Here is an 11,662-nt window from a genome sequence, read left to right on the forward strand (position 1 = left end):
TGAGAAATTGTTTGTTTATATATATATATATATATATATATATATATATATATATATATATATATATATAAACAATTTCTCATGCGATAGATAGATAGATAGATAGATAGATAGATAGATAGATAGATAGATAGATAGATAGATAGATAGATAGATAGATAGATAGATAGATAGATAGATAGATAGATAAAACATTCTCTCAAAATTAGAGTGTATATTATCCAAATGGCAGTGAAGACTAGATGGAAAAGTCCTCAGTGAGTTGAATAATGAGGTCCAAGGGCAGATCAGTGTGGGGTGAAGGTGAACTGGACCCAGTGGTTAGGCGCAGCAGATGAAAGGACTGCAGTAAAGATGACCCTTTCTTCAACAAATGTGAGTGTGATGGTGAACCAACATCATGTTTGTTACATCATGTTTGCACAATTGTAATTTATTACTAATTGTCAATTGTAATTTATTTCTAATCATTCAGTTTGTGCCCACAATCTGCTCAGACGATTAGGACTTCTTCACCATAGCTCTTTTTTTTGCTGATGAGTAATTGACTGGGAAATGCATCGTTCCATAGTAATTGTTAAAATGTGTTGAGCACCTCTCAACAAATAAATACAATAAATGCAATCATACAAACAGTAAACATTTGTACTGAAATATAATTTAAAATGTATTTCTGGATTATTTGTAGCAAGTTATCTGAATATAATGTTAACTATAGGGCATATTTTAATAGGATCAGGTAGCTACTTACAAATTTATGTCACATATGGACATTAATTAACAAATTTATTACAGTAAAACTGTAGCACTATAACTACAGACTAGGAGGAAGGTAATTGTGAATGGGCCCAAAGTGGCCTCAGTGGAAGAAGCGACATGGAATTAATTGCCTTGTCAGATGGTGACACAAAACCCATTATCAGGTAACTCATCACAGCATGTTTCATTACTCACTTAGCAAATTACCAAGAGTACCTCGGGAGTAATAATAATGTTTATTTATTATTTATAGAGGTGAAAATATGCACAGTGAAAATATCACTGACAAATCACTGTGACATACACAGTGAAATATATTTACAGTATCATACCATCTACAATAAATGCAAGATGCAATGCAAATAGAAGCAAATGATATTTACTACTACTAATAAAGCTTCAACAGTAAAATGCACAATGACTACTACTTTCAGCACTGAAATAAACTCAAGAGACCAGTGACCTTGGTGGTGCAATAGAAGCACACAGAATATTAAATTGGAAACAAGATTTACTCGATTGTGGCATCAGTAATAGGTTAATGACAGGTACCATATGTGACAAATACTGACAAAAATTAGTTTTGTGTTTTAGGTTGCAGGGGATTGGTCTAAAACACAGTCCTGCAGCTGCTATGTCCCTTCTGCTGTCTCCTCGGTCTTCTTCTGTGCATTCTCCACTGGTTCCTCATCTACTCTTTGTGGTGCATGAATTGCATGTGGAGCTGCTGCTGGTACTGTCTTTTTGGGTGGACCTTTTGCAGGAACAAGAGGAGATATAGATGCAGAGTGACACTACTGGTAAGCCCCATGTAACAAGAGGTCATTTGGTGTGCTGCTGAGGAAGTAATGTTGTATGGTTACCTCTGAGATAGTTCCCGTGGAAGCGCTGACATAGCACCAGGCCGAAGAAGAGCACTAAACTAATACAACCAGAGGTCATGCTGCAGAAGAGAAAGCTATAGCTGCCCGCTGTCTGGATGATCTAGAGCCAGAGTGTGCACATGATTTGTCTGTGTAAGCTCAGTAATTCTGGAATATTGGAGAATACATGATCCTGACTTCTTACCGATCCAAGCAGCACTTGCAGGACCATTTCACCCATCCCAGCACACGTTACCAGGACTGTGGTGGCACATCCTGAAAAGAGCAGGTTGATGAGCTATGTAGAGTACGGTCTGTTCATGTCCCCACATTGAATTAAATGTTAAAATATTTGTCTTACAAGGACATTATATGAACCGTAAACTGCCACTAACAGAGTGCAGACAGACAGTAAACAGACAGGCAGGCAGATGTGTTTGTGTGTGTGTGTGTGTGTTTGTGTGTGTGTGTGTGTGTGTGTGTGTGTGTGTGTGTGTGTGTGTGTGTGTGTGTGTGTGTGTGTGTGTATTTGACCCACCCTGGTAGTCCAGAATATCCTCAGCATAGGCAAGCATGCATGGGAAGACGTTGCTCAGGAACAGGCCCAGTAAACACGTCCCTACAAACAGGAAGACCCTGCTGGTGGAGAAAACCAACAGCAGCACCACTGTGGCTATCACCCCCAACTGAAGAACAGACACAGTGAGAACAGTGTTCACAAGGTACCCTCATACAGTAACTGAGGTTAGAGTAACCGAGGACCAGAGTGAGGCAGCCAGTGCTTACCAGGCTGATTGTGAGCAGGTACACTGGTTTGAAGCGACAGGCGAGTGGGATGGACATCAGTCTTCCACCAGTGATGGCCGCCCAGAAGATGCATGGCAGGTAACCTGCCATTTTGGCATGCAGTGACATCGGTGGTGACACAGCATATGTGTACGCAAACCCAGCATAGACCCCCTACAACCAATGCTGTCAATGTGTGAGACAAACGAAAACTAAAGCTAAAGCTAGAATGGCCAAATGAATTACTACTGAAAAAAAAAAGCAGCTTACCACAATGCCATCGGTCATGAAGAGGACAAATCCACCAAGAATATGGACTCCGAAGAACGAGGCAGGGAGCCCACGGAGGCTGTCGTTCGTGCAGCAGCTGAAAAGGTTACTGTGGCCTAAGGAAGTGAGTCAAGCATACCTGAGGTCAGCCCTAGTCACAGATGTCTCTGGTGCTTTCTACCGATGCTACCTGCTCTCCAGCCATACCTTCTACATCCTTCTCTGGGGCCTCAGATGCCGGGGTCTCCGTGGCTAGCTCATCTTTGTTAAGCAGGCATGGTGGCCCCATGGGGCAACATGGGATCAGCTTCTCCTGATACATTAGCACAAACACAGCGATGGGCACAGGCAGCTGGGACACAGGAGACAGGGGGCGAGGCTTTAGTCCAACACCAAAACACGGCACTTTGTGACAGTCCCTGTTTGTTGCAATGGGAGAAAAGGTGATCATTTTATTGATGAGAACTGTAAATAAATCTGTAGGGTTAACAAAAAAAGTTCCAAGTGCAATTCTGAGGAAGCTAAAAGCAGTCCACATGTTTGTACCAGCTAACAACAAGCCTAAAGTGGGTTGGTTGGGAGCTGAGATAGGAGACAAATATTGACTTACTGGGACTTACTGAAGGATGGACTGTGAACTTCTGTTAAATAAATAATGATTGTTCTTATCAAAACTGAAAGATCCATTACAGTCATGATTTATGCTGTAAAGTGATGGTCCTGCCAGCAACCAGAGTCCCCTGAAATTGTGTCCTTACTACCATCTTTATGGCAAAAGTAGTCAAGGGCATATGAGGGTGGTTCAGTGGCCTACATTAATAACAGCCATTATCCAGAAGGCGTAGGATACACCGGCGTACTCTATCACTGGTCCGGGCTGCTGAGAGAAGTTGAGAGGCACGGGGCTCCTGAAGCCAGATACCAGGCTATGCCTGAAGTGGTCCATTAGCACTGTGCCATCTCCTGTGCTGTTGCTACCCGGGCAGTGCTCTGACAAGAATGGGTCTGCAATCAGAGGGCTCACCAGAGCCCCAAATCCAATGAAGAAATGCAGTGCCTGGGAAAAAGGAAAGACACAGATGCATTTTTTTCTTTTCATATATATATATATATATATATGGCATGTAATGTACATACATGTAGCCTAATTTACTAAATGTTTTCAATTATACACATTTGTTTTTCCTGGTGGATAAACATTTAATTTTCATTGTGTAAAAGCAAGCAGTGACTCTTGTGAGAGCATGCCGGAGTAAATATATGCTTGTACTTTCACTTACCTGCAGGAAGATTGCAGAATCTTTCTGATACAGAGTCACCAGCTGAATGTTTGCAATAGTGTCAATGATGCCCATCGCCAACCCTGACACCGCCATGGCAACAGCTAGAAGCAGCACATTGTAGCAGAGAGGGATGATGGCAAAAACCAGTGAAATAAGGAGGGTGGACAGGAGCAGAGCAGCAAGGGCACTGAGAGAGAGAGAGAGAGAGAGAGGGAGAGGGAGATAGAGGGAGAGAGAGAGAAAGAGTGAGAAAGAGAGAGAGAGAGAGAGAGAGAGAGAGAGAGAGAGAGAGAGGGAGAGAGGGAGAGTGAGAGAGGGAGTGAGAGGGAGTGAGAGAGTGAGAGAGGGAGAGAGAGAGAGGGAGAGGGAGAGAGAGGGAGAGAGTGTGAGAGAGGGAGAGGGAGAGAGAAAGAGAGAGTGTGAGAGAGAAAGAGAGGGAGAGAGAGAGAGGGAGAGGGAGAGAGAGAGGGAGAGGGGGGGAGGGAGAGAGTGAGAGAGGGAGAGAGTGTGAGAGAGAAAGAGAGGGGGAGAGAGAGAGAGAGGGAGAGAGAGGGAGAGGGAGAGAGAGGGAGAGAGTGTGAGAGAGAGAGATTGAGAGAGAGAGAGAGAGAGAGAGAGAGAGAGAGAGAGAGAGTGTGAGAGAGAAAGAGAGGGAGAGAAAGTGAGAGAGAGGGAGAGAGAGAGAGAGAGAGAGAGAGAGAGAGAGAGTGAGAAAGAGAGAGAGGGAGGGAGAGGGAGAGAGAGAGAGAGGGAGAGAGTGTGAGAGAGGGAGAGGGAGCGAGAAAGAGAGAGAGTGTGAGAGAGAAAGAGAGGGAGAGAGAGGGAGAGAGAGGGAGAGGGAGAGAGTGTGTGAGAGAGAAAGAGAGAGAGAGGGAGAGAAAGAGAGAGAGAGAGAAAGAGAGAGAGGGAGAGGGAGAGAAAGAGAGAGAGAGAGAGAGAGAGAGAGAGAGAGAGAGAGAGAGAGCAAAAATCTCTATGTTTTTCCTGATATTATGTTACAGTATGTCACTATTATGTGTTATGTTAAAAATCACCTTTTTAAATGTGAATGTCCAAAACTATTTCTGGTATTACTATACTTTGTTAAAGAAAGCAGATGACATCAGTGTCAGCCTTTCCATCAACAGCAATTTGGAATCTTGGTGTCCATACTGACTTTCGAGGCACATCTTAAAAATGTATCTAAAATTTTATCACTTATGCAATATTGCCAGGTTGATAGCATTTTTATCACAGAATGAAGAAAGACTAATGCATTCTCTTTTTACCTCATGCACTGACTTACTGTAATGTTCCATTTATTGGCCTACGTGCTAGACCCCTTAGGAAGTTACAGTATGTGCTGGATTGTGAACCTTGTGGCCTTACTCATATGTCTCCTTGTAAACATATCAATACTGTGTTCTGAAATTACATTGGCTTCTTATCTGTGAGAATATTAAATGCAAAATTCTTAACATAAAAGGCAGTTCACAGTGCAGCACAGAACCAAACATCTCTGTGATTTAATTAAGCTTTATGTGCCTTGTGCTCTTGGCACAGCAGGTTCCCTCACAATGCTCCAGCATTCCTGTAAGCTTAGATATATGGCTGTAAGAGCCCTGTTGTGGGATGCTGCTCAGTCATAGGATGCCTTGTCTGAACATTTACGAAACGCCCCCGCACTTGACAGCTTTGTACAGAGTTTTCATCTTAATGCTTTTTCTATAACACTTAAACATCATTATTGAATTGTTGCTTGCATTTTACTTTTCTGGTTTAATTTACTCTATATTATAAAGCTTTTTATATATATATATATATATATACACCATTTTTATATAGTTACCTCAAATTTGACAGTGAGTTTATATTCAATGAACATTTGCATGTGTGAGCATTTTTTCATTACCCCAAACATTTCATCTTAAAACAGGATTAGTGGTTGCTCTGTTAGACTTGCATTTTGCACTTGCATTAGAATATGCACTTTATGAACTTCCCAATTACGTTTTAGATTAGGTTCTAGATTAGGTTTTACATTAGGTTTCCCAATTAGATTTTAAATTGGCTTCTAGATTAGGTTTTAGATTAGGTTTCCCAATTAGGTTTTAGATTGTATTACTCTCTCCAGTAAAAACAACGCAATATTTAGATTCTTTTCCAGTGCACTACAGTGTGTGGCTATGAATGAAAGACCTTTCTGTATGTCTGCTCTATTTAAAAAAAATGATAACATAAAAGTCACACAGCTATACTTCATCCAAATCTTTTAGCCAAAAGGGACTGATACCAAATAACACATTGACTCCATACAGCAGTTTATGCAACAGATCAGTGAAAAGCTTAAGCATGGTCTGTTCAGATAAATTAGTACATTTGTTCATATTTCTACGGCGTGTCATGAACTCTTCATAATGCAGATATCTTCAGGGAGGAAGGGAATGACAGCATAGCTGTCCTAAATGACCTTTTTGCCTTTAACAGACTAAGCTGTACAAAGGGCAAAATAAAACTCACGTTCTCTTGAAAATGCCGCCAATTGAACTGCCAAGAAGGAGGCAGAACTGCTGTGAGAAGAACACCCAGGTGATCTCCTGTAGGGTAGAGTTGGTCTGACATTTCAGATCTAGAATGGTAGGCCCCAGGAAGGCTATGCAGAGTCCAAAACTGAAAAATACACTCCAATACGTCAGGGTATGTTGACAGTTATGTTTGAAAAGTGTTACTACACGATCCTCAATAAACATATTGTCCTGAGCAAACAGCTCGAAAACGAATGTTTGTTGGATGTCTCTATTTCTGAAGGTTTTGGGGGTTTCCTGCTCAGCGCTATGCTGCCAGTACCTTTCTGACATAAAAATGTAGAAGTCTGTCAGAAACAGCAGATGATAGTTTATGTTTATAGAGTCATTCACTCCCTCTCCCCCATCAGAAAAGACATACATATTTTAAGTTAATACCTGAAAACAGGAACTTCTCCTCTTGAACTGTCAATGATTCTCACATGTTGAAATGTGTTGAAATCGGATTTCAGAGGAAGCTAGTTTCATGGTTTAGTCTTTCTATCCTGTCTCTTTCAGGGTTAATTAGTTTGTGAGGCTGCAATGACCTTCCTGTGGTCCATGTAGACAGTAAGATGCAAGTACACATTCTTTGTTCTGTAAGTTGAAAGCCGCAGTGGAGCAGTATATATTCCTGGCCCATAAAAGTAAAAATAAATATTTTATAGATATTAAAGTTGTTTCATTAATTGCTTTGCTAATCAAAAGATAATTTCTTTCCATTTCAGTTGATGCTGGTGAAACAAGGCATGAGGAAAATCCTCCTTTTAAATCTCCAACGTGTCTTATATTTCCTGTTGGTTAAGAAATAAATTATGGTCCCTTCCCTGGTCCTAAGAAGTGTGGACCATTTTGCTACTTTCATATCACAAAATGATCAAGCTTTTTTGTCACATAATAATTCATCTGAGAAGCACTTTATTGAAATCTCCACAACTGGATAGAGCAAGCTATAACTTTATTCACCTTGTCAGTACAGCACACACTGATCACACCGACTTGCGTATGCTGTAGCATGGAAGCTCAAATCAGTTCAGGTCCAGTTGTTGCCCTGCCCGGTTTAATTCTGTCTAGCGGGTGATTCTATTTCTTGTTCTATTTCTAATTACACATTTCACTCAAGATCACTGGGGCACCAGTAAGTGCTGATGCTCATTATCCATTCACATTTCATCGTTGTTCTGAAGTAATTCTTTGATTTGTCTAAAAAAAAAAAGCCCACCATCTCCCTTGCAGATAGAGATGAGGCAAGTCACTGGGAGTGCTAAGTGGTCATCTGCGCTATAGGAAAGGAAGTTCCCCCACATATGAGTGTTTTTATTATTGATACTCATTAACAAGCAGGACTGCACTCTCACTTCCTCTTTTAGAGTTATACTGGCACAGAGTGACTTATTGTGAAGCAGTTTTAACCTGAACCTGAAAGCTTCGTACAGGTTTTATTGTAGGGGTGTTAAATTTCAACATGTCCCATCTGGGGAGTTACAGGGAAGGATTTGGAAATACCTGGCAGATGGCTTATGTATTGGAGATTCTTCATGAAGCTCTATCATTAGGTAATGCGTATTTGTTAGTAGACTTAGTATGAAAGCCATACGTCTATAAATTTAGTATATTTATATTACAATGGGTAATTGCGCTAGAATTCTTATTGCCCACACTAGGCTGAGTGCTAATTAGTAGTATATATCAGCAGTAAATAAGGGATTTTATGTTGCTTATTACTTACTTATTTATTTAATAACATTAATTCATGAGGCAAACCTCTAATGATATATTTTCTACATTTACTATCTTTTCCATTTTTAAACATATTGGATAATATGGTAAAAAGTGCAGTAATGACATTGCCAGCCTATTTAAAATTGGTTTGATGGAAACCAGGAACATGACTGCACATTGCATACAGATGGCCAGAGAGGTGGAGCTAAAATTGCTTGATGTAAAATTATACTCCCCATTCTTTTGAAATCCAGGTGGATGAGGTTAGTAGAGGAGTGAAGATGTTTTAAAATGAATGCTGTGATGGTGGACTCCCCGTGAATCTGGTCTTAGCCGCATTTTTTCCAGCATGTTCTTCCCCCGTGACAGAATGACCAACCATTTTTGGAAGCAGAGGTCTCCTTTTTGTTTTCTTTTTTCATTTCTGTTTCTGCATGTTGTTGGCTCTTCTCTCTCTTTTTTAGCAGAATCTGCAGTCTGGCGTGTTAAGTGCAGTGTTCCCCAGAGCTCATGGGGAGCTCGTTCCACCCCAGAACTCTTTGTGCAGGTAGTTCTCCTGGGAAGCAAGGACATTCCCCGAGGCTCACCGGGGATGTCAGTCCCGCCACCATCTCACACCAGGAGACCTGTTCCAGCTTCCTCATCCAAGGAAGTGAGGAAACATTGAGCTGAGCACTGCCTCTAAGGGCCGAGCACTGCGTGTCTATAACCACGTCAGTTCAAGGGAGGGGGACCTTCTCTGGAATTTCTTGCAGGAGCTAGCGTGACGGTCTAGCATGGACCGGTCAGCCCCAGGGGTCACTCGGTCTGGATGCCTGTCAGTCTGGAGGTATTATAACCAGTTTTTTTACAGGCACAAGAATGGTGAATGTCACTCGGTTGACCAAACAGCCCTATCAATGCAAGAGGGCGCCAGCTCTGTGTCCAGTTGACGAGAGGGGGCTCTGTCGACGTAGAAGGGTGAAATCTACACTCTCTTTCTGTGGAGTGGGGCCCAGCCAATGTGTGGCGGTGCTGTCTTCACTCCCATTCGATGAGGGGACACAAGCAATAAAAGGATGTTGACACACCCAGGGCTTGGGAATCATGGTTTCCTCTATGCCCCGAGCTTCAGGTAGCATGATGCGCTCTGTGCCCCAGGCATGGGTTGGGCACAGTGCCTGCTGCGACCCCTCCTCCCCTCCCTGCGCTTTGCCAGGCATGCGTTTGATGGAGCGTATTGTGATGGTGCAGTTCTTACTGAACATAGAAGTAAATATTTATGCGTTATGGGCACCAATATTCTAGAAATACCTAAAGACAATTGCACGATAAAGCATGTAAATAGAAAGACAAATTGACATCAACAGACCTTTTCTAATGTAGTAGTACAGTGTCATGTGATTTCTAAATTTATAAATGTGACAAATAGGAATGTCAATGTGAGCAAATACTGGTATAATTCAAAAACAACTACCGTTGTATGAGTACTATGGATATGTGTTAGCACCTCAGGATATATTGTCTAAAATATGAAACATGTGCCCACAGGCTACATTACATTTATTGGATCATTTACCAAGAGTGTGTGTATGTGTGTGTAAGGGGCGGTGCTCAACATTACCTCCAAGAGCAGTCTGAGCATCTGAAATTAATTTCCAAAGGCTTTAATTATAATTTTTGTCATTGCGATTAAACACCTCCTGTATTCATCTAGTTGTTATATATGGACATTGAGGCTTACTTACTTTAAGACCTTGGTTTTGCTGGAGATGGCAGTGCTTTAATTCACCTTCATGAGGAGAGCTATGAAACTCTGCATGGACACTCTGAAATGTGATGCAGACAAGTGGACGAATGCCTAAACCCACATTCCACAAGAGTCAAGTGATATTAAACACACCTGTTATGTCCCATGGTTACCAATGTTCTGCTTATGTGTCAAATATACACTCACCACCCACTTCATAAAATTATCTCTGGCTACCAAATAGCATGTGAACAGAAATGTAGTGTAAATATAGTACAAAGTTAATGCAATGTCATATCCAGTATCAAGCAGCAAATTATATTAGCTGATGACGACAATTGATGAGCCTTGAAGAGATCTAGTGACCAAATAATGTTGTGTAGTGAAGAAATACAGCTGTAAATAGATGCACATGTTAATATTATAGGTCAATTTCCTAGATATAGATTCAACCTAGTTTGGAGTTATTACAAGGTTTTTCAGAACATAAGAAAGTACTTTCACTTGCTTTTGGTTCGTTATCCATTTGTAACATGAAATTGTACATTGTAATACAGTGTAAAGACATCTGAATGCCAAGTATTAATACTGAAGTTGCCAAAATAGAAATTTTGATTCATGTTTGATTAATGCATGATTACTTGTGTCATTCTACATCTCAGGAAATTAATTTGTATTCCATAAATGCTGCATTTTACGTGCTGCATAGTTACAACATAACAAAATTTCATCATATATTTTTACACGTTAATTTTGCTAGTACTCCTCTCAAAGCTTTAGGATGTTTACCTAAAGTTGGATCTGTAATGTAACTTCAGTATTCAATGGGCCATCATACGACACCAAAGCATAATGGAGGGTGTGTCGTCCTAATTTTATTAACTCCTGACACATACACACAGAACAAATAAAGCCTTGTTATTGTTTCTGTTGTTTGTTTCTTCCCATTATTCTGTTTTTTGTTTTTTTTTGTTTTTGTTTTTTGCCTCATCTGTTAAAATAACAATGGCTGGGCTATTTCCTTCTCTATAGCATGTGCAAAAGGATATGACTGTTAAACCAAATCATCAATGACTAATTGATGTCATTGGGTTTCATTTGGAAACCAAGCTGTACATTGTAGAGTATCTAAATCTGATTTTAGAGCTTGCTAATATTATTAATGTTTACCCATCTGGAGTAACAAATCTCTCCACTGTTGTAAGTAAATACTTTTTAAATATTAATTTTGTACTTGGTCATTAACACTTTCAGTAACTTTGAACTTCTACTTCAATTATAAGAGTTGGATCAGACTTTGAGTTGACTACATTTTCATGCAATCGTAGTGTATAATATTTTTTATATTTTACTTTTTAAAACGTAATTAAATAAAATTAAATGCAGTTCTTTGGAGATTAAAACATTTCACAAAGATCCTACTGTCATGATAGGTTCATGACAAATTCACCATTAATTTTTGGTCTTGACACATGGGTACTTTTGTACAACTCTTTATTAGTCTAACTTTGATTCGTCATGTACAGTGTAATATACATCCGACAACTGATATTTGTCTGTATTATTTATGCCCCTTTTTGGCCATGTTGAATTCTTAGAACTTGAATATGCAGCTCAGTTTTTGCCACCATGAATTACTTAAATTATGTCTAATACATCTCATTTCACGTAGTATGGATAAGGCCTGTTCCTCCTTCAGACATCCTT

At 40.3% G+C, this 11,662-nt stretch overlaps 1 protein-coding gene and 1 long non-coding RNA gene across 2 annotated transcripts; both read right to left on the reverse strand.

The window, feature by feature from the left end:
• Positions 1-942: 942 nt before the first annotated feature.
• slc60a1b (solute carrier family 60 member 1b) lies at positions 943-6,979 on the reverse strand. Its single transcript, XM_027006939.3, has 10 exons — positions 6,461-6,979; positions 3,959-4,148; positions 3,493-3,735; positions 2,886-3,030; positions 2,679-2,794; positions 2,409-2,582; positions 2,161-2,308; positions 1,828-1,898; positions 1,623-1,743; positions 943-1,513 (listed from the first exon to the last, which is right to left on the reverse strand). The coding sequence occupies exons 1-10, from the start codon at positions 6,886-6,888 to the stop codon at positions 1,392-1,394; spliced, it is 1,758 nt and encodes a 585-aa protein (XP_026862740.2). The 5' UTR covers positions 6,889-6,979; the 3' UTR covers positions 943-1,391.
• A 426-nt stretch (positions 6,980-7,405) lies between these two features.
• Positions 7,406-10,020, reverse strand: LOC145653531 (uncharacterized). Its single transcript, XR_014119765.1, has 3 exons — positions 9,954-10,020; positions 9,830-9,850; positions 7,406-9,465 (listed from the first exon to the last, which is right to left on the reverse strand). It is a non-coding gene; the product is annotated as an uncharacterized LOC145653531 (long non-coding RNA).
• Between the last annotated feature and the right edge of the window lie 1,642 nt (positions 10,021-11,662).

This window comes from Electrophorus electricus, chromosome 24, assembly GCF_041902795.1.
Source record: "Electrophorus electricus isolate QZ-2024a chromosome 24, ASM4190279v1, whole genome shotgun sequence".
Taxonomy (NCBI): domain Eukaryota; kingdom Metazoa; phylum Chordata; class Actinopteri; order Gymnotiformes; family Gymnotidae; genus Electrophorus; species Electrophorus electricus.

Excerpts from the sequence above, each read along its gene's own strand:
- slc60a1b (XM_027006939.3), bottom strand. The coding sequence starts at position 6,888 with ATGTATGTCTTTTCTGATGGGGGAGAGGGAGTGAATGACTCTATAAAC. Across the intron at positions 2,795-2,885 it reads CCCAGAGAAGGATGTAGAAG|GCCACAGTAACCTTTTCAGC; the intron begins GTATGGCTGGAG and ends TCACTTCCTTAG. Across the intron at positions 1,899-2,160 it reads GGATATTCTGGACTACCAGG|GATGTGCCACCACAGTCCTG; the intron begins GTGGGTCAAATA and ends TGCTCTTTTCAG.